At 30.8% G+C, this 23,385-nt stretch overlaps 1 protein-coding gene across 3 annotated transcripts in view; it reads left to right on the top strand.

Annotated features, from left to right (window-relative positions):
- Positions 1-13,646: 13,646 nt before the first annotated feature.
- The window catches only part of LOC107868120 (OVARIAN TUMOR DOMAIN-containing deubiquitinating enzyme 7), a 29,930-nt gene continuing 20,191 nt past the window's right edge, over positions 13,647-23,385 (top strand). For all 3 annotated transcript variants that reach the window (XM_016714713.2, XM_047410803.1, XM_047410804.1), the window contains exons 1-5: positions 13,647-13,866; positions 14,317-14,423; positions 15,464-15,539; positions 17,131-17,280; positions 17,409-17,470. In XM_016714713.2, coding sequence (XP_016570199.1) covers positions 13,819-13,866; positions 14,317-14,423; positions 15,464-15,539; positions 17,131-17,280; positions 17,409-17,470 — 443 coding nt within the window. In that variant the 5' untranslated portion in view covers positions 13,647-13,818. The remainder of the gene's footprint in view (positions 13,867-14,316; positions 14,424-15,463; positions 15,540-17,130; positions 17,281-17,408; positions 17,471-23,385) is intronic.

The following is a 23,385-nucleotide window of genomic DNA, read 5'->3' on the forward strand; positions in this document are numbered from 1 at the left end:
ATTATGCCTCCCACATGCTACAAGTGAGGTTCTGCCTAAGGCATCCCCTCAAGCCAAGTTTGGCCCAATAAGATTTTAAATGAATGAAACCATCCCAGACCTTTTGTAACTTTGTAAATACATCCTAAACACAACAGTAACATAACTTTTAACCTAGGAAGAGCTTGGAGCTGTCGTAGAGGTCAGAAAATTTTGGTTTCATCTTTTCTTCTTAATATTTTTTTTTTAGATTTTCTTTGGATGATTTATAGTAATTTCTCCATGTCTATGAGGAGCTAAACTTCTCATGTAGGGTTATGAAAGCTTCATGACTGTTGTTGTATGAACTTGAATTGATTTGTTAAGATAGTTATCGTCGTGCTACGACACGTGCAATTACTTACTTTTTCTTGAGCTTAAATATGTGTTTGTTTGATCACCATTCAAATACAATCTATGGTGCGTAGATTGGACTAAGAATAGTAAATTTACGTACGCAATAAGAAAAAGTAGGGCTTGATTCTGAACTCTATAGGAAAAGGGAACAATTCGCTAACGTGGATAAAAATAAACACTTAGCATTGTCCAGTTGATATGAAAGAGAAATCACATCCACTTCACTATTGGCCGGCCATTTTAATATATGTTGTTAGGAATAGTCAAGTAAGTATAGAGTTTGTTTGAAAAGACACTCAATATCAGAAATATCAACCCTGAACTAGTAATCCAATAACCAATCAGAGTCGGTTCAAGTGATTACCCAACATAATTGTTAGTGATTTCATAACCATAGATCGATTTCATCTCATTGATTACGTAAAAAAATGCTCTTCATCCAGTCATTTGTTCATTAGGTACCTTATTTTTATTCTTAGTTGAATTAATTTATAAATATATCATTAGGTTATATCGCTTGAGTAAATAGCTAACATTAGTTTAATTTAGTAAATATTAATCAACAAGTCCTCGTGGGTATAATATCCAGACTCAAAATTCTATATTACTTGCATGACTGCGTACATTTGTGTTCGCGTTTAGATTTTAAACGCAATAGTTATGCAGAGTCATAATTAGTAATCAAACACAACACTTGATACATAGAAATTTATACATAACAACTAAAAATGCTACCAAATATAGTACTAGTCACGCTGATTTTTAATACATGAATAATTTAACTTCTTAACCATTAACCAAAAATAACTATAGGGTAAGTTCGCCTTAATAGAGAACACACAATTTTCATTATCTAATGTTTAGATTGAAAAGCCACATCTTAGAAATTAGATATGTATGAAAATTCAAACATCTTAAGGCTCCGTTTATCCATAATTATGTTTTAAAATTTAAAAATAATACTTGAAGATTACTTCAAATAGATTTTTATTTATCAAATTTAACCACTATACCAACTCAAACTTAAATATGAAACATAAATTTTAGGATTTTTTTAAAATTTTCTAAACTTTTCACCTACAAAATGTTAACGGTATTTGTATGTTTAAACACAACTATAACTTTTGAATCTCTCTTATTTAATTTCAGTTCAAATACTTTTTTAAGTTTAATCTTCACATTTGACTTAGTTGGTGTTAGGACATAAAGGGTCTAATATTTGAGTAAAAAAACGTAGTATAGGAAAAAGAGGTTGAAAACAAGGATGTTTAAAAATTATATTTCTGTTTACATGTGCATTTGACTTGAAAAAGCAGAAGTTTTGTGAGAAAAACAATTTCACTTGAAAATGGGTCAAAAATTCCTTTTTCAATTCAAAGCTTAAAACACTCGTTTTAAAATCCTTTATTCAATGATTCTTTTTTTTCCTTTTTAAAAAAGGCAATTTTCACAAATCCCATCAGGTTTCTTCTTAATTACCTTCTTTCCCGATTTATGTAATAAATTGTTTCTCTCCCAGATTTTAATTGTTCATATACATAACTGAACGTTGATACATTAGTACCCACGCGATGCGTGGTCAATATTAAATGAAATTAATTATAGAAATTATTATCTTATTGATTTTATATAATAAAAAATTTATTCAATATCGTTCACATATTTGAAATTAATAAATTTATGCAATACAAAAAATAACTATTAAAATATTAAACTTAAAAAAAAAGGGCAGCCCGGTGCACTAAAGCTACCACTATGCGCAGTGTCCAGGGAAGGGCCCCACCACAAGGGTGTATCGTACGCAGCCTTACCTTGCATTTCTGCCCGAGGTTGTTTCTAAGGCTTGAACCCGTGACCTCCTGGTCACATGGCAGCAACTTTACCAGTTACTCCAAGGCTCCCCTTCAATATTAAACTTAATATCATTAATTACATAAAACTTAAACATTTCTTTTCGAAAGTTAGTATCCGCGTGCAAATAATATTATATTGTAATATAATTTTTTGAGAATATTAGATAATATTGTGATCTATATTGATTTATTTTGTAAAAAAATCATATAATTACAAAAGAAAATGCATATTTAACATAATTATTATTAGTTAAGTGACTTACTTCTAAATTTGGTTAGAAAAATAAAGAACTAATGAAAGATATGTTTTAGAGTTATGCACGTGAGGCTTCTTTGTAAAATTTAACTTGAAATTTAAATTCTTTTATATCAAATATTTTAATTTGCACCCTCTTATCAAGAGGAATAAAGGAGTTTCCTCTTCTCTTTTTTTGTCTTAAATAAAGGAGTTTCTTCTTCTCTTTTTTTGTCTTAATGGATTATTTTTTTTCAAGTAAATTTTGTATTTCTTTGCACGATCTTAGTCATAGTATATTTTTTATAAATTTAAAATATTTTTGTGTCAAGGTAAATATTTTGAGCAAAGTCTCAATAATAGTCAATTTTTCTTCTCTCATATTTTTTTATTATCATTTTTTCAACAAATAACTTATAACATTATCTAAAGTCATAACTTGTTTGCACGATTTCACGATGTTCACTTATTCTCTTATGATAATGGACCAACAAATATTAATGAATCTTATTGTATATTTTTTTTAAAAAAAAATAAATGGTTTAGTCCTTCATAGGTTTGAATATTCACTTTTCAACTCTATTTTTTATCAACCCTATCATATTTTCTCAATTTACTCAATTTGAATGAAATTATAAATATTAATCGCTAAAGAAATTGAATTCCCTCCCATCTTAGAACATTCAACTAATTCTTAACCCCTCATGTCATCAGTACAATAAGATATTAATCTTATTCATCTTTATTCTTTATATTGTACAAAGTAGATCAAAATAATTATTGCACCAAAAGATCTACAATATTCTAAAATTGGAGTTGCAAATATAAAGATAAACATGATTGAACTCATTGACTATTTATATCAACTAAAACAAAAAAAATAAGAATGTTTATAAATAACAAATGACAAAAGACCTTTACTTTCACATTAGTACAATATACTACGTAAAAGTACAATAATATTTGCAGTAAGAATTTAAATATAATGAATTTGAAAAAATCAACATTCATGAGTATTTGATTTATTGAATTTGAGCATGACCCATTGAGCATCAACCACGAGATACTCATCCAAATTTTGATCTTCGATATATAGCTATTGAGATAGTAATCATAGTGTCAGGTAAATTTCATATATAGTTATACAACTATCATTTTTTTTACTAAGGTCACTTAACTATCATTCCTAATATATCACAAAACTTTTAATATACTATTAAAATCACACAATTTACTTTACAAATCAATTGTTAATCATAACATATGAAAATATAGTATAGACAAATCAAGTGTTAATCCTAATATATAGAATCATAATGGATTAGTAATTGAGTATCATAGTTTATTAATTTTTGAAATCATATTATTATTTCACTAAAATCTAAAGCAACAATATTTTCAATGCAAGAAAATCAACTATCTAATATCAATATTAGTTTCTTCATATTTACTGTATAACTTGTAAATTTTTATGTTATTGCTAAGATTCTCATTGCACGTTTTGACCAAGAAATTTTTTTATAAGTCTTTAAAAATGGGTGACATATTAAAAGATCACTAACTTAATTTTTTAAAAGAGTACATATTATATTTTTTTATAAAACATAAAGTACATGAATACTGACTCATAAAATTTTCACCAAACATGTAGAAAATAAAATGAATATGCAACACAACCTGTATATTTAGTTGACTTGATAAATCAAGAAAAATATATTCTAAAACAATACTCACAGTAAATTGAGATTCTAGCTACTATCACGATAAGGTAAGTTGTGGCAGAAATCACTTGCACAATTCATCTTCTCTATCATGTTATGATAGGAATTAATTAGCTTCTGCCGAGTGTAAACTTCTTATATAGTGGTAAATTATTCTGGCATTAGAACTTCTAGATTAATTGCAGTTGGTATAATATTCTTTTCCATATATATATATGTATATAATTGTTAATTGATTATTCATTTTCTATTTATATTTCTCAATCAATTTCGTAATGCTTCCTTAATTGACTTACATTGAATGAAATCATAAATACTTTTTGTCATATAAATATTAATTGCATATATTCTAATTTATTAGTAACTCGCACCTTCATTTCATCAAATAAAAATTATTATAAATGTTTATTGATATTTTTATTATTAAGAAATATTCATTCCTAATTTATTTTATTGATCTGCACGTTTAAATTTTTATATAAGATAATTTAATCTTTTTTAATTAATTTTTGTTCATCAAAATGATGTATCTTTTTCAAATTTGATTATTTTAAAATCCGAAATTATTCTTACAAATGTATATAAGGTTATATAATTGGTTAATTAAAGAATAACTTCGTAAGGTAAAATTTTATTTGACTTCGAATATTAATTAAGACTATGTAATTTTAGTAGTTATTTTCGATAAACATTATGCAATCTTTTCTGTGTAGTAATATTCATTTAAATTTTTTTCAATATTTATTTATTTTCAACCCGCTCTCCTTTTAAATTCAAGACTATCATTTATTCATTTTCTAATATAGAATGATAGTGTAATTACTCATTGATAGTTATTCTTAATTATGAAAATCCTTTCATTAAATGTGAATGCATATTGTTTTAAATATAGATTACCAAAAATATATTGAATGAAAATTCTTCCAATAAATATGCATGCATATTTTAAAAATAAAATTACTTGAAATAAATTTCTTCCATTTTATAGTCTAAAGTTACTATTTGAGTGATCACATCTTTTTCATAATATTTTTAATTTTGTAATAACTCTTTGGTTATTATATTTTTTTCATATAAGTTGTTTGATAACTAATTGGTTATTCTCTTAATTGATATTTTTTGAGACTTTCTTGATTTAGTCAATTGTAATAAAATAATAAATATTTTTTATATAATATTATTATTTAAATTAATTATATACACATTTTGAATGATGACATCTTTTTCATAAATTTTTTTTAATTTTGGAAAGACTCATTTGTCATAATAATATTTTTCATATAAGTTACTTGATTATTAATTAGTTATTCTCTAATTGATTTTCTTGTAATACCTTCTTAATTTATTAAATTGTAGTGAAATCATAAATATTTTTTAAAATAATATTATTATTTAAATTAATTGTGTATATTTTTTGATGGATAACATATTTTTCACAATATTTTTCTTATTATGAAATGACTTTTTGATTATTATAATCTTGTTCATATAAGTTACATGATTACTATTTACTAATTGATTTTTTGTAATATTTTCTTGAGTTACTCAATTATAGTAAAATCATAAATATTTACTTTTTATAATATTATTATTTATGTTGTTTAAATTAATTGTTCACATATTTTAAGGAATGACATCTCTATTGAAATATTTTTTATTTTGGAATGACTTTTTGGTCATAGTAATTTTTTTCATATAAGTTCCTTGATTACTAATTGTTTATTCATCAAAATAATCATCAAAATAAATTTTGTTGCCAACAAAATAGATTTTTGTTGCTAAAATACCAAGTGGCTAGTTCTCAATATGCCACTTGGCTTTATTTTAGGCTAACTTCTTTGCTTAATTATATATATAGATAGATAGATATGAAAGAAATATGAAATTAATATAAAATATTTAAATAATCTAGAAAATAGTTTTTGTTGTAAGATGCTAGTTCTTAAAATGCCACTTAGCATAATTATAGGCTAGACTATTCTCCTTTATTGTATATATAGATTATGTTGTTTAAATTAATTGTTCACATATTTTAAGGAATGACATCTCTATTGAAATATTTATTATTTTGAATGAATTTTGGTCATAGTAATTTTTTCCATATAAGTTGCTTGATTATTAATTGGTTATTCACCAAAATAATCAGCAAAATAAATTTGTTGCCAATAAAATAGATTTTTGTTGGCAAAATACCTAGTGGTTAGTTCTCAATATGCCACTTGGCTTAATTTTAGGCTAACTTCTTTGTTTTATTATATATATAGATAAGTATCTTATGTATCGTATCCTAACTTCCTTAACGATATTTAAGGAAATAAATCAAGTCTAATAATTATCCAAAACGATATTTAAGGAAATAAATCAAGTCTAATAATTATCCAAGATGATATTTAAGGAAATAAATTAAGTCTAATAATTATTCAAGAGAAAAGACATTTTTTCTCCCGTGAACTTGTCCACTCAACTTACTTTAGCCCTTTAACTTCACTAATAATTTTTTACCCCCTTAACAATTTTATAGTGAATTAAATACCACCCTAACGATATAATATTACTCTCATAATGGAGAGTGTATTACACGCGCCCACATATTAGCGCCACATCGATGCCACGTCACAAATTATTTAAAAAGTGTTATATATATATATATATAGCCAAGGAACTTAGATTTTTCGGCAAATTTCCACCGGAAAACGCCATCTTTACCTACCAAATCTCCAATTTCTCCACCCCAAACTCGCCTGAAACCGGCGACCAAATCTAACCCCATCAAAAGTACTATAAATTAGTGATCAAAAACTCAATTCACTTGATAAATCCGACCAAACTAACACCAAATTCTCTAAAATCAACAACTAAATATCTAAATCACGTCGATTTTTTAACATGATATATGAATAACACAAAGCCAAAGTTGAAAGAATTTTCAAGTAAGAAGCAATCTTTACCAGCTATATTTCACTTTATTTTGCCTATATAAACATTGGCAAAATAATTTATGTTATTTCCTTCTCATATTCCTGTGAAAATCACCAGAAAACGATTAAAACAAACCCACAAAAAATATACGCACATCACCGCCGCCACATTAGCACCATCATTAATAACTTTTCTTCAATTTCAGTTTCATTTTAAATTTTCAAATCCACAAAGATAGTTTTAAATTTTTCAAATCAAATTTCATTCTTTTTTTAATGATCTTAAGCCAAGGGGTTGAAGGAGAAAAAATTGGAGGTGGGGGTGAAGGATTTGGTAATTGAAGAAGAAGAAATTGGGGTTTGAGAAGATGAGGGGTGGAATTGATAGTCTGAAGGAGGAGTGTGGTGGAGGTAGGCGGATTTGGGGAGGAGAAATTAGGGTGGGAGTGGGATGGGGGTGGGGGGTAGAAGAAGAGGATGGGAATTTTTTTCTCTCTCTTTCTCTCTCCCTCTATATATATATATTAGTAGGCCCTTTTTTTTTAAAAAAAAAAAAAGATCCACACATTTTTTTCCTTTTCTTTTTTTTAATGACACATCAACATTAAGGATTGAAATTAATTCACTATAAAAATATTAAGTAGGTAAATAAATGAAAGTTTAGTTTAAGTGCTAAAGTAAGTTGAACGGACATATTCAGGGGTGAAAAGATGTCTTTTTTCATTATTCAATATTATATCTTATTAATGTGTGATTAATGAATCCCTTAATTATGTAAATTTTTCAAAAAATAAACTTCTAAAATGAAATTTACTACATAAATCACCTAGAAAATTTTAAAACAAAAAAAAAAATCCTTGCAAAATAAACAAAAAAAGACTCGTATAAAGAAAATTTTACTACGTAAGTCTACAAAAAGTTTTACTACCTAGTCTACATATAAAGAAAATTTTACTACGTAAGTATGAAAAATTTGAAACGAAAAAAATGAATTCCTATAAGATTTGAAAAATATGACAACAGTGAGCTCCAACTCTCATGCATATAGGTTTGCAAAATACACATCCCGGCCATCATATATACATAACAATATGAAACAAACTTGAAAATATAAAGATAACACATCATATGCATGTCTAACGTTCTTTTATATACAAAACACTGCTATGTATATGGGTTGAAATACACACAACTCGTCTTGTCTAACAAAGCCATACAGTTGCGTATAACACTACTGATGCATAACATATACATAACTCTGTAATATATATGATTTGAAACTAAACAGCCCAGTAGTGTCTTGTTTCAATACATATACATAATAGATTTATGTATATGAATTGAAATAAAACGTCCAACAAATGACATAACTGTAAATATACATAACTCGCTATGTATTATAGTTCAAAATAACAACATGGATTTACTAAGTAATCTAATCATATACATAACAAATTTAATGTATTAGAAGACGTCTCTAATACTATACATAACTAATTTACGTATAAGTTTGAAATAACAACAAAATACTCTTATATAATAATGTATAAGAATACGTAAATCGACAAACAAATACACATTCAGCAACAAATTATTATACCTTTGGAAGACGCAATCGTGATGATTCTTCACTTTTTATCTTACTTGAAGGTTTAGCAACAAACTTTTTAGAGCTTGTACGAGCAACTTCCCTTAACTTCTTCTTCTTAGCTGGGTTGTTTTGATGTTTCGATCCATTTTCTCTAAAATTCGAACTAGACTCCATTACCATGCTTAAGTTTTGAGAATTACGCACACCCAACAAGTAACCCCTATATTTTTATCTAGTAAAGTTGAAAAAATTAAAAAATTAAACTAACCTCAAAGATAAATTGACAAAGATGATGATGTTCAACATTTGATAAGATAAGGTTTGTAAATTCAAATGAAATCCTTTTATTATGATTGTTTGATTTTAGACATAAATTGTGGAGGTGAGATATGCATATGGATTAATTAATACATCATATTATATTAACTAATACATATTATATTAACTAATAAATATTATGTTAATTAATATAAATAATTAATATAATAAATAAATAATTTATTTATATAAATAATAAAAAATAAAATGAATAAATGAATTCATTTTGATTCTGCATTTTCACGTAACTTAATAGATATAGAGAGAGGTTGGAGAGAGAAAGTGTAAAAAATGAAATATTTGTAATTAATTTTAGTAAATGAGATTTTTATGTAATAATAGAAAGTTAGGATGTATATTTATTTAAATTTTCCTTTAAAAAATATTTATTTTGAAACGGGCCTTAATAGTGGTTGCAAAGGTGAATCTCAAAAATAGATCCCAATTGGGGTACCTTTTAAATTTTAACCCCAAATAAAAAGGCTTTCTTAAAATAGCCTTACCTATTAACTAATATTTTTTTGAGTGAAATTGCCTCCGATCAATGGAGTAAATTACATAAATGATCCTCGTGATGGATAACAACTTCATATTTATATTTTCTTTTTTTAATTTTACTTTGATTTTTATTTTTTATTTTTAATTTTTCTCAATCCCTTACTTTCGTCCTTTTTTCCAATCAACTTCTTCTTTTTTTATATTATTTTGATTTTTGATTCTTAATTTTTTCTATCCTCATTTTTTTTTGTTCTTTTTATTTTTTCTCAACTCTTATTTTTTTTCTTTACACCTCTCAACATCTACTTTTATAAAAAAAAGAACTTTTTTTTTATTTTTCTTTGATTTTTATTTTTTTATTTTTATTTTTTATTTTTTCTCGACCTTTATTTTTATTTAATCTTTTTTTTTATCAACCTTTATTTTTTTTCTATCTCTCTCAACTTCTTCATTTTCTTTGATTTTTATTTTTTTAATATTTTTCTTCATTTTCTTCTTTTTCTACATTTTTTATAATTTTCTTGTTCTTTTCTTCGATTTCTTCCATTCAAGTTACATCTCATGAGCAAGAGTTGACACTATCAAATTATAAAGAGAAGACTTGTGACTTTCGAACAACAAGCTACGTTTCATGGGTAGGAGTTGACACTACTACATTGAAGAGGCAAGACTTATAACTTTCAAACAACAAGTTATGTTTCATGGGCAAGAGTTGACACTACCACATTGTATTTTGATTTATGAGATGCTCTACAACTTTTACCTTAGAGGTAAGACTTAGCTCAGGGACTTTCAAACTACAAATTATGCTCAACGGGCAAGAGTTGACCCTACCACGTTATGTTTTTATTTATAAGATGTTCTACAACTATTTCCTTAGAGGCAAGATTTGGCTCAAAGACTTTCAAACTACAAATTATACCCCACGGGCAAGAGTTGACTCTACCGCGTTATGTTTTCATTTATGAGATGTTCTATAACTATTGCCTTAGAGGCAAGACTTGGCTCAAGGACTTTCAAGCTACAAATTATGTCCCATGGACAAGAGTTGACTCTACCACGTTATGTTTTCATTTATGAGATGTTCTACAACTATTGTCTTAAAGGCAAGACTTGACTTAAGGACTTTCAAATTACAAATTATGCTCCAAGGGCAAGAGTTGACTCTACCACATTATGTTTTCATTTATGAGATGTTCTACAACTATTGCTTTAGAGGCAAAACTTGGCTCAAGGACTTTCAAACTACAAATTATGCCCTACGGGCAAGAGTTGACTTTGCCACATTATGTTTTCATTTTGGAGATGTTCTACAATTATTACATTAGAGGCAAGATTTAGCTCAAAAACTTTCAAACAACAAACACGAGCAAGAGTTGACTCTACCACATTATGTTTTCATGCCTTTAAATTTGCTTTGATGTCAAAAAAAGAAGATTTTTTTGTGGATTATCTAATTTTTTATTTATTAGCAAACTAAAATAGAAGTTGAGAAAAAAACAATCAAATAGAATAGAGAAATTAAAAAAAAGATTGAGAAAAAAAAGCAAAAAAAAAAGATTAAAAAAAATGAAGAATTTAAAAACTTGACAAAAATAAAAATCAGAGGAAAAAAAAAAGTTTGAAAAAAATGTGGGGAAAAAAGAGAAATGATAAAAACCAAAAATAAAAGAAAAATAAAGGTTGAGACAAATGAATTAAAAAAAATAAAAATAAAAATAAAAAAATAGATAATGTTTGAAAAAAAAGAAAAAGAATACCCTATTACCCCCTGAACTATACCCAAGACGGATGTGACACGCATTAACTTAAAGGGGGTCCTATTACCCATGAACTAATTAAAAATGTAATTTTGATACCCTTAGTGCCTACATCGCACATACGTGGTACACACGTGTGCCTACGTGGACACTTTAGTATGTTGTGCCACGTAGGCACTAAGGGTGTCAAAATTACACTTTTAATTAGTTCAGGGGTAATAGGACCCCCTTTAAGTTGAGGTGTGTCTCTGCCGTTTTTGGTATAGTTCAGAGGGGTAATAGGGTATTATCACAAAAGAAAAGAGAGAAAAAATAAAGGTTGAGATAAATGAATTAAAACATGAAAATAAAAATTTGTAAAAAGTAAAAATAATAAAAATAAAAATAAAATTTGAGAGACAAATGAGTATGAAAAGTTAAAAAATATTTGAGGTGTAGCGGACAAAATTGTACTTGTATTATACTAAAAAAAGGAAGAAATATATAATGCTTGTGAAAAAAAGAAAAGAAAAACAAGGAAAAAAGAAAGGTTGAGACAAATAAATTAAAACATGAAAAAAAATTAAAGGAAAAAATAAAAAATAAAAAATAAAAAAAATAAAAAATCGAGAATGAAAGACAAATGAGTATGGAACGTTTAAAAATATTTGAGGTGTAGCGGAGGTATTTGAGAAAAATCAAGAAAAAAAGAGAAATAATAAAAACAAAAAACAAAAGTTAAAGACAAATGAATTAATAAAAAGAAAAAAAAAGAAGAAATAGATAATGGTTGAGAAAAAAAAAAGAGAGAGAAATAAAGGTTGAGACAAATGAATTAAAACATGAAAATAAAATTAAAGAAAAAGAATTAAAAAAGTGAAAATAATAAAAAATAAAATTTAAGAAACAAATAAGTATGTAAAGTATAAAAATATATTTGAGGTTTAGAGGGATAAAATTGTACTTGTACAATACTTAAAAATGAAGAAAGGCTAGTTTTTAAAGAATTTTGTTATTGAGATCAAAAATCTAAAGTCATCCATATTTGGGTCTATGACATGTAATTTTCTGGTTGCGAAGCTTTGGGTAAGTAGACCAAAATTTGCACTCTCATTAAATGACTAAATAAAGTGTATTTACTGAAATTTATATTTTAAAAACATAATTAATAAGGTTTATTTGGTAAAATTTAGGACCAACTAATATGAAACGGAGGAAGTAGATTTTTTTTGATAAGCATGCAATTTTCCCTTGATGATATAAGGCAAAATGACCTTCTGGACCCTTGTACCATGTTGTTTTTGTAAGTTGGATACTTTTACTTACATGTTTGTCATCTGGACCATTGAATCCACTAAAAAACAACATTTTTAACCCTTTTTTGGTGAGTGTAATACGATCTCCCCACGTCAGTCTCATCTGTCACGTCATTTTAAAAAATAATAAAAATATTTTTTTAAAAAAGTATTACATTAAATTTCAAGTCATTTTTAAAATGCTAAATAACAAATTAAATATTAAAATTAATTTAATTAAATAAGAAAAATTTATAATTGTAGAAAAATTTGAATAATCATGTTTTTATTTTTGCTCACAAATTAAACATCAAATTCATTCCAAATAATTAAAATTCTTCTCCAACTAATATAAATTTTTAACTATAAATTCATATATACAAACATAATAAATTTTCGATTTTTAAATTTGAATATCTTTAAAAAATTCACAAAAATTTTAATTTTTTTCATGAGAAATTCATTAATTTTTTTCAATATTCAACATCACTCAATTTCAATTCAAATTTAAATTTTAATAAAAAAAAAGATTTCAAATTTAAATTTTTATAAAAAAAAATGAAAAGAATTGAATTGAGGAAAAATTAAAATAAAAAATAAAAAGTGAAGGTGGTGGTGAGGGGTGGGGGGGCTAGAGGAGTGTTGGGGTGGGGTGTAGGGGCTGGAGGTGGGGACGGGGCTGGGAGGGGTGTTTTTGAGCCAAATACTTTTACTTCAATTTTTTTCGAACCTCATCAATACCCAATTCCATCACAATTGTCGCAACCAATTTTACAAAGTTAATACTTTCAAAATAACAATTGCATCACTTTTGTATGCTTTAAAACTTATTTTCGTCTTCCATACACCGGAATGATGCAATTATATTGGAATGTTCATATTTTTTCTTAGAAGAACTTACGAGCAAATATTTTTTTATCCAGAATAGTAAATGAGAAAAGAAGACAATTAAAGGTAGTGTTTAAGATTTTTTATTTTTGAAATTCAAAATTTCAATTACTATTTTAACTCATATAATAATTAATATAGATAGTTAAATAACTTAATTTAAGGAATAAGGATATATTTACTGATTTTATCCCATAATTTTAACTAAATCAGATTTATCATTCAGTGAACGTATAACAATCAATCAAATTCCAATGTATAACAATATTTTGCATAGCAGAGAGAGAGAAAATCTCAAGGGAAATTATTATGCGGTATATAGTTGTTTATACTACTAATCAAATACAGACCAGGTGAGAAATAATCAATTGACTATTGAAAGCAGAGATGGTCAAAGCAAAGCATCAAAAATCCAAACCCAACAAACAATCCCATGTATGTTTTCTTTATTTGTTAATCAAATTTATTGTTGAAAACCTAATCGTCTTAGTTTGTTTGGGATTGAAACATTGTTGATTAATTGGTATATCTGATTTTCCTGCAATCTTAGCCTAATAGGAGTAGATTTTACTTCACATGGTGTAAAAATTGAGTGTGCTTTCCGGTAATTGATTCATAGCCTATTTGGCGGAGGTTTCTACAATTAACTTACAAAAATGTATGTTAGTGAGAAGCAGTTTGTATCCGACTAACAAATTTAAAAAACACTTTTGAGCAACAATGTTTGACGTTCGATAAATGCCTCTATCTCTGTCTAAGAACTACCTTTTTTTTAGCTTCTGAAAAATAAACAGCACAAGTACTTATTTTTTCCCACAAGCTTCGCTAAAAAGTCTATGTGCTGCTTTGTCTTTATTACTGTCCTTTTGCTGATTCATACGGCAGGCTAAAAAGCACGGAAAACAGGCTGATATTTCTGAATTTCGAGCTCAGCTTGATGCATTGGGCTTAAAGATTATTCAAGTGACATCAGATGGAAATTGTTTCTTCAGGTTTGTGCTTAGTAAGATTGCCCTTTTCCTACATATTGGTCTGCTTATTAGACTTGTATACGAATCAGCATGAATGTGCATTATGTGAACTCAATGCACATTTATAGTTTGGTTGAGAGATGCGCAAGACATCATGTGAATCTATAATATTAAAGTACCATCTCATTACCCTTGTATTTCTAAGTATGTCAAATATCCAACAGGCCACATTGGGCGGGTAAGGATTTTTAGTAGGTAGCAGTGTGTCTGTCTTGTTACACATCCCTACTAGTAGTTGTAATATTGCTCCTGTAGTTGCCCGTCCTTAGATTGTGTTATCACCTGTTGTTTTATGTACTTCGACTATCATTCTATTTAGTTGTAGTTACTGTCCAGTTACTATCTGCTGTTTTGTTAATGTTTGATATCTCTTGTACTTCCTTTACTTCTTTTACTTCTTTTTCTGCATTGCTTTGGACAATTTTTCCTTGAGCGGGGGGTCTATTAGAAACAACCTCTCTACCTCTAAGGTAGATGTAAGGTCTACGTACACTATGCCTTCCCCAGATCCCAATTTTGCGGATTATACTGGGTATGTTGTTGATGTTAGGTGGATATTGATTCTTTGGTCTCTTCAGAGGGTTGGATAATCTTGTGTTTCTTGACCTCTTGAGCTATCTTTTGGGATTTGGTTAAACCGAATTCTTATCAAAGTAATGTACTTTCTCTGTCTCAATTTATATGACTTACTTTCCATTTTAGTTAGTCCCAAAAAGAATGACATATTTCTATATTTAGTAACAATTCAACTTTAAAGTGCCCATTTTTTTCTTAATGAAATGATTTATAGCCACACAAACATCTTACACTTATTTTACACCACAAATTTCAAAAGTCTTTCGTTCTTTCTTAAACTACGTGCTAAGTCAAAGTAACTCACATAAATTGGGGCAGAGAGAGTATTGATTATTGAATACTCAATAATTTCTTGGGATTTCCATGATAGATGTTATAGTAACTGGAGGTGGAATAAAGACTAAGCAATCATTGTGTTTATGCAGGGCATTAGGTGATCAGTTGGAAGGCAATAAGGAGGAACATGAGAAATATCGAGATATGACTGTAAAATTTATCAGGGTATGTGTTTCTTTAGAAGACTTGATTTTTCTTCAACATACTATACTATCAGGTGAGATAGAACTATTCCCATGCAACCTTGTCCGTTTAAGGCATGAAACATTCAGGATACGCCTAGAAATAGTACTCTGTACCTATCATGTTGGGTTTATTTGTATTATGGTTGTGAGTGTCCTGTTGTACATAAAAAAATAGGTACAAACAAATAAAGGAGGGGTGACTGCATAATTAGCAAAACGGACTGAACTAGGGATTCAGACACATGAAATTTCGCAGCTACTACCGAGGGTTTCATATGAGATTCCGAAAGAGGAAGGGTAGGAGCAAGATTAAAGTTGTCTGTTTTTGGGATTCCAAAGAAAAAGGTGATTTAGGCTTAAATATTGATATAAGGAGTGCAATCCAATCTTATTCGCCAAAGGTTCGCATCTTTCAATGGTATCTGTATTTTATATAATCATGTTCGTATCCAGACTATATAGTTAAAAATATTTGTTCAAGGGATACACTTTTGAGTTTATTAATAGGCAGTACTCTAAAAACCCTTATTTAAGACCACCAAAAACTCCTAAATAATTGAGGATTGAGGACGTAATTAGAGGGTTCATATAATTGATTCCAACTAGTTTGGTTCTGTCACACAAATGATTGATGTGAGAGATGGATTTTGTGTAAAATTACGCAAGGTCATGATATTTAATTGTGTAGAGACTTAACTTGGATGGATCAATTGCGATTCTACCGCGGAGTAATTCCATTTTGACAGGGGAAGAAATTGCAGCCAAGAAACTTGAGTTTCTTCCAGAGCTACTGATTTTTATCCCCTTTTTCTTTTTCCCTCTCTCTGCCTACCTTTATTCTCTTCGTTGAGCTTATATCCCATTATTTGTCACCAAAGTCGCTACCTCGCCAGTCTTTTCTATATTATACTCTGACAGATACCACTGCATTACTTCTATATTTTGATATTTTGATTCATAGTTCTGTCCTGCGACTAATGTGCGCTGGGTTGGTGAGAAGGGTGGTAGAATCTCTGCTGACATTGTTTTGGAGCTTTTCTTCTGCTTCAACTTTGATTGCAGAATTATTATTGTTATTATCATTATTGTCATTATTATTATTGTTGTTATTGTTATTATTGTTATTATCGGATATTTGGTGTCTAAGTTTCTTGTTTTCAGCAGGCTCTTTTGATTTAGAAATGAGTAGTCATAATTGCTAATAAACTCTATTGCAACCAGTTGTAAGTATGAGTTTTTGTCACAATTCTTACTAGTGGCAAGCTGGAATAGATTGAAAATAACCTAGAATATTACTAAGCTGGTGAGTAAACACTTGCTTTCTTAAGAAGATCCCGTATTGAGGAGATGTTATTTATGTGACTTCGTATGGGTGAAGTTTAAACATATGATTATCCATGCCACATGATAAAGTGTAGCACAAACATTACTTCGTTTTAGATTACATCCTACATCTGCTGTTACGTCATGTTCTCTAGTACTTAAAACACCAAAGAGATTTTTAAGGTAAACTCATCATGAAGCTATATTTAACGGAATAACATTTTTTTTTGACAATGGTAATTGTGCAGAATAACCGTGATACATTTGAGCCTTTTATTGAAGATGATGTACCATTTGATGAATATTGTGAGTCCATGGAGAAGGATGGCACTTGGGCTGGACATATGGAATTACAAGCAGCTTCTCTTGTTACTCATACCAATATATGCATTCACCGAGTATGTCTTCTACCCCTTATCCCTCTGATAAGCAGTTCTTGAAAATATAGAACAACTAGTTTTTAAACGTCAAAGTTGCCGTTCAAGGGATTTTAGATTGACTGATTATTTAAATCCAATGTGGACAGCATATGTCACCTCGCTGGTACATACAGAATTTTGACAACCGTCAGTCTCAAATGCTTCATCTGTAAGTGCCGAAAGAGTATGCGATTTTGGTTTTCACTTTCTTATGCTTTTGTATGGTCTTGAGCCCCTCCACTGCATGATTTCTTTAGTTTTTATAACAGAAATGTCTCTTAGCTAGGATAGAATTATTGGAGGACTTATACGGCTCATTTTCATTACACTTAGATCATTTAGAATTGGCATTTATGGGAGATGAATTTTAGTATACTAGCTGTTGGAAGAAAAGACCTCTATGCGGAATGGACAATCTGGTACTTTACTTAAAAGTTGTTTTATTTTTGGTCTGGGTTTACATTCTCTGGGACTAGACTAGTTTTGTATTTTCTAACTACATCCATATAGAGAAAAAAGAAGATCTCATGTTCATAATTATTATCTTAACTGTAGGAGGATGAGCAAGTTCACTATAGTGCTAAGCTATTAAATGCCACAATGCTTCTCGTCCTTTCTCCTCTTTTTTGAAGCTTCTCTTCTGTCAAAGACCCAATTGAATGTTGCAACTTAGTCCCTTCATCAGTACGCTCCTGGTTGTTCTCACACCTGTTGTTTATTTCTTCACTTCAGGGTCTTCTTTCTATTTTTTTGGGGGGGGGGGGGGGGGTTGATGGAAGAATTGTTGTTTCGGCTAATAAGAACACGTGTACGTAGAACTTTCTCTTTTAGCTGTTATGAGCGTTCTGAAAAAGTTCATGACAAGTGATGTGATTTTCTAAGCACTTGATCCTGCTGCATGAACTTCTTCGTCTCTCCTTCTCTTTTCTTGTGCATGTACACAGATGTTGCATACCAGACGGGGATTGGAGAAAACATAAGAAGCTCATTTTAAATAATATTTTTCCCATACTTCTCTTAATATGTGTTATTTTCCTTTTCTTTTCAAGTAGTTGTAAAGTTCACATCATTCTCTCTCTATGGTTGTTCGAGAGATTTAAGGTTACATTCAGTATAATTCTCTTGTTCCAAGGCAAAAGTTTAATCCTACTCCTTCTGTTCCTAAATAAGTGATTTTTTAGCTTGGGTTCACCCTTTAAGAAACTACTCATTCCTAAAAACAAAAAGTATTTTTACTAAATTGCCTTAATAAATACTGGTAGAGTTGAGGCTGAGGAGGATTGCGACTATTTTCGAGAATTAGTTTGGTTTTATGTCAGGTCGCTCGACTATTGAGGCCATTCACCCCGTGAGGAGATTAATGGAGCAGTTTAGGGAGAGGAAGAAGGACTTGCACATGGTGTTCATTGATCTTGAGAAGACATATGACAAAGTCCCTACGAAGATTCTGTGGAGGTGCTTGGAGGCTAGAGAGGTGCCCGTGGCGTATATTAGGTCGATTCCGGACATGTATGACGGAGCGCAGACACGTGTGAGGACGGTAGGAGGAGATTCAGTGCCCTTTCCTGTTTTGACAAGGTTGCACCAGGGATCGATTATTAGCCCTTTTTATTTGCCTTGGCGATGGGTGTTTTGACGCGGCGTATTCAAGGGGAGGTGCCTTGGTGTATGTTATTTGCGAATGATGTTGTACTGATTGACGAGACTCGGGGAGGAGTTATTGCTAAGTTGGAGGTTTGGAGACAGACCTTTGAGTCTAAAGGATTTAGGTTGAGCAGGGACGGAGTACTTGGAATGTAAGTTTAATGATTTGTCGCATGAGGCTGATTTGGTCGTGAAGTTGAATTCTCAGGTCATTCAGAAGAGGGAGAGTTTCAAGTATCTTGGGTCTATGATTCAGGGGAATGGTGAGATTGACGAGGATGTCACACATCGTATTGGTGCAGGGTGGTTGAAATGGAGGCTCGCTTCGGGAGTCTTGTGTGATAAGAAGGTGCCTCCTAAGCTTAAAGGTAAGTTCTATAGAGTGACAGTCTGACCGACTATGTTGTATGGAGCGGAATGTTGGCCAGTTAAGAACTCCCACATCCAAAAGTTGAAGGTGGCGGAGGTGAGGATGATGAGATAGATGTATGGACTTACCAGGAAAGATAAGATTAGAAATGAAATCATTCGGGAGAAGGTGGGAGTGGCTTCGATGGAGAACAAGATTCGGGAAGTGAGGTTGCGATGGTTCGGACATGTGATGAGAAGGTGCACAAATGCTCCAGTATCGAGGTGTGAGAGGCTGGCTATGGATGATGTTAAGCATCCTATATCGAAATAGGGGTGAGTAATTGGTCTCCTTATATGGACTTGGGAAATCCTCCACTCATGAGTTAGTTTTTGAGGTTGAGTTAAGACCCAAGATTTATTCTTTACATAGTATCAGAGCCAGGCCCACTCCAAATCTTTGTTCACTGATGTTGGGCCCCCATATTATATTGTCCACGCTCTAGTTAATGAGGCCTGGATGTGTGGGGGAATGTTAAGTATCCCATATCAGGAAAGGGATGGGTAATTGGTCTCCTTATATGGACTTGGACAATCTTTCGCTCATGAGCTAGCTTTTGAGGTTGATTTAGGCCAAAGATTTATTCTTTACAGATGGTTTTATGTAGGGTAGAGGTAGGCCGAAGAAATATTGGAGGAAGGTGATTAGGCATGATATGGAGCATTTGCAACTTACGGAGGACATGACTCTTGATAGGAAGGTGTGGAGGACGCGAATTAGGGTAGAGGGTTAGTGGTAGGAGTTCAACCGTTTTAGTAGGGAAGAGCTCTTTGTTTGTATCTGTGTTTGGAGTTTCTTGTTTGTGGTGTTTCGTGATGTCCATGATTTTGGATAGATAGTTTATAGTAGTACCTTGTTGTGTGTGGTTTTATGTTTTTTGTTTGGTATACTGTTATATGTTCTGAGCCGGGGTTCTATCGGAAACAACCTCTCTACTTCATCTAAGGTAGTGGTATGGACTGCGTACACTTTACCCTCCCCAGACTCCGACTCCACTTTGTGGGAGTACACTGGGTATGTTGTTGTTGCCCTTAATAAATACTTGAAAAGGATGTAACTCTTTAGTAGTTTCTTGGCTTTGTAAAACGTTTTTTTATTTAAAGAAGGAATAAACGGGAAGAACATTATTAATGTCTTCTTGATTATCTTAAACACCATTTATTTAGGATAGGAACATAATGAAAAGGCTAAATAACCACTTATTTAGGAACGAAGGGAGTATATGACTATGGATATACACATTCTTGTGAAACAACAGACAAGTTTTATAAAAATCTTAGACCCCCCTTCCCCCTCCTTTTTTTCCTCAACATTAATGTCTCTCTCGGTCATGACCCAAAATCCAAGACCGTGATGACACCTATCCCAATCCAAGTCAACCTTTAAACATCCAATTAATTTGATAGAAAACACAAATTTAAATACTCAGAAGAAGAAGTAAACTTTAAATAAATTCTTTCGTAAAACCAATTAGAAATGCGGAAAAAGACAATATCATTATCCCTACCCTTGATGAAAGAAGTACAAGCCTCTAAGAATCTCAAAATATGACAACCTACACTGTCTAAGAATGAGAAAGACAGGGACAAAAACATAAATATAGAGGAAATCTAAAGGCTGCAGAACATCCAAGCAACTACCTCTTAAGTCTAAATCTTGAATGCTCGGCTAGCATGAGGATAACCTACTAGGATCACCTACTACTGGTGCTTGGCTCAACAGCTGCCCAACAAAGGTGCAGAAAAGGTAAGGATGAGTATGAAAACACGTGTACTCATCAGTCATCAGCATCATCGACAGACCCTAAAATGACGCGATGACGAGGTTTTGTTATATATTGCTTTGCTTTGATCAGTGCTCAACATAGATATTATTTCCTTTCTATAAGGGGTTGTCGGTATGCGAGATAAAATTTGGGATTAACTTTATCCCATGTTTGGTCTGAGATATTAACTAATCACGAGATTATTTTATCCCACTATTTGTATTAAAATGGTGAGATTAGCTCTAATAAAATAGTCCCATGGGATATCCCTCCTCACCCATTCTATTTACCAAACAACCCCTAAAGACCCGGACTAACAACTAAAGTTAACAACAATATATTCCACACAATAACAAACTCTCAATTAATGTCAAATAAGCTCTAAGCCAATTTCTCAACACTTAAGCATGTAACTTCATGGAATCCTTACAATAGCAGAACAAATGGCAATGCATATGCTGTGTATAAATCCAATTTCTCTTTCAGTGTAAGTCACTGACTCTTTTCTTTCGATGCCGCATCCGTGTCGGATTCTCCAAAAAGACACAACTTTTGGAGAATCTGTCACGCGCTTGCTGGCATTTTTGAAGAGTCCGAGCAGCATGTCTGTCAGATTGTCGCTACCCACAGGGGACTCATAAGATCCATATACTTTGCAGTCGTGCCAATTCGATCCATGTATATATATATTGTATTGATGTGCCCCTCGATCCCAATAATATAGCTCGTGACGTGCAGACTGATCCCAATAACATAACATATGCGGAAGTGTACATCGATCCTAAAGAAATGCAATGTAGGCATGCAATATCGTTCCCAGAATAACAAATACACTTTCAAGACAATATAATTCATAGAAGTAAACCTATTCACTTATCAACCTATTCACTTATACTTCAAATTCAATTTTCAATCTTCCAGTTCATATAGAAAGTTAGAAACCTCATATTAGTTCAATGTACAATTAGGACAGCAGTTATCACTTGCTATTACCTTAATCCGACTCTGAATCCATAAAGAAGAGAAAATCATAGACTAGCATGTGCATGAATAAAAGCAAGTCACAAGTTATATAAATCATGCTCACACGTCAAGGAATCATTCAAAACAAGTAAAATGATCACATAAACCTATAACATGGCATCGGTACCCGCATGAGTGCTCATCAAATAATAGTAGGGGCAGGCTTTCTTATGGTAGTTCCGTTGCGGCCTCTAAACGGCCATTCCATCTCATCTTTCTATTTATGCGGGACCATTCCCCCGTTATGAGTCAAACGATACACTAACTCCTCGTAACCCCTTGTTTGGATGGTGGTTTCCCATGGTATGGTATGGTATGGTATGGAATGGTTACTAAGGGAACCATGTTTGTTTTGATTGTTTTCTAAAAGGCATGGAATGGTATGGTATCTTTTCATGGTTTGGTAACCATGAAATCCCCCTCAATTTACAGAACCATCGATTTGGTGGTATCCCATGGTTTTGTTATTTTTTTCAAATTATGCCCTTATATAATATTATTTAATTCTATTTTACCCTTTATCCTATATTACTTCCAACCCTAATTTATTTTTATTTTTACGCTTTTCTGCTTATTCTCTCTTCTGCGTTGTTGAGTAATCCCTATAACGACCTGCTAAACATAGACATCATGCCTTATTTGAGAATATCTACAACTTCACCAATAATACCTGACGCCCTTCCCGGCCTTTCTGCAGATGATCCAGCATTTAGTCCGGCATTCCCACTAGGATTCTGGTAGAAATACAATGCATTTAGTGGGCTTAAACACATGTATAAGCAAGCTGTAAGTGATCGAAAGAAAATAATTAGGGACATTTTAGTAAACTTACCCATTACGATATAGTACCATACCATCAAATCAAACAACAAAATTGTTATGAAACAACTGTGAAAGATACAGTCCATCCCAATGTTGTATTGTACTATACTATACAGTACTATACCATTTGTATTGTACTATACTATACAGTACTATACCATACCATACCTACCGTACCGTACATTATGAAACCATGGCAAACCACCATCCAAACAAAGTGTAAAGAGTCAAAGAAAGTCTCAAGCTTAACTTAACCGTAGTCCTAACAAGTCCAATTAGAACTTTTCCCTTCCTTAAAGCCTCCGAATGGTCCCAGTCGGATCAAATATATAATCTAGGTGAGTAAATGAGTTCAGACACCCATGTTGCCATAAAAAGAATCAGCTCGAAATTGGGTCAAAAAGTCAACCTTGAGCTCTGA

Source organism: Capsicum annuum, chromosome 4, assembly GCF_002878395.1.
Source record: "Capsicum annuum cultivar UCD-10X-F1 chromosome 4, UCD10Xv1.1, whole genome shotgun sequence".
Classification (NCBI taxonomy): domain Eukaryota; kingdom Viridiplantae; phylum Streptophyta; class Magnoliopsida; order Solanales; family Solanaceae; genus Capsicum; species Capsicum annuum.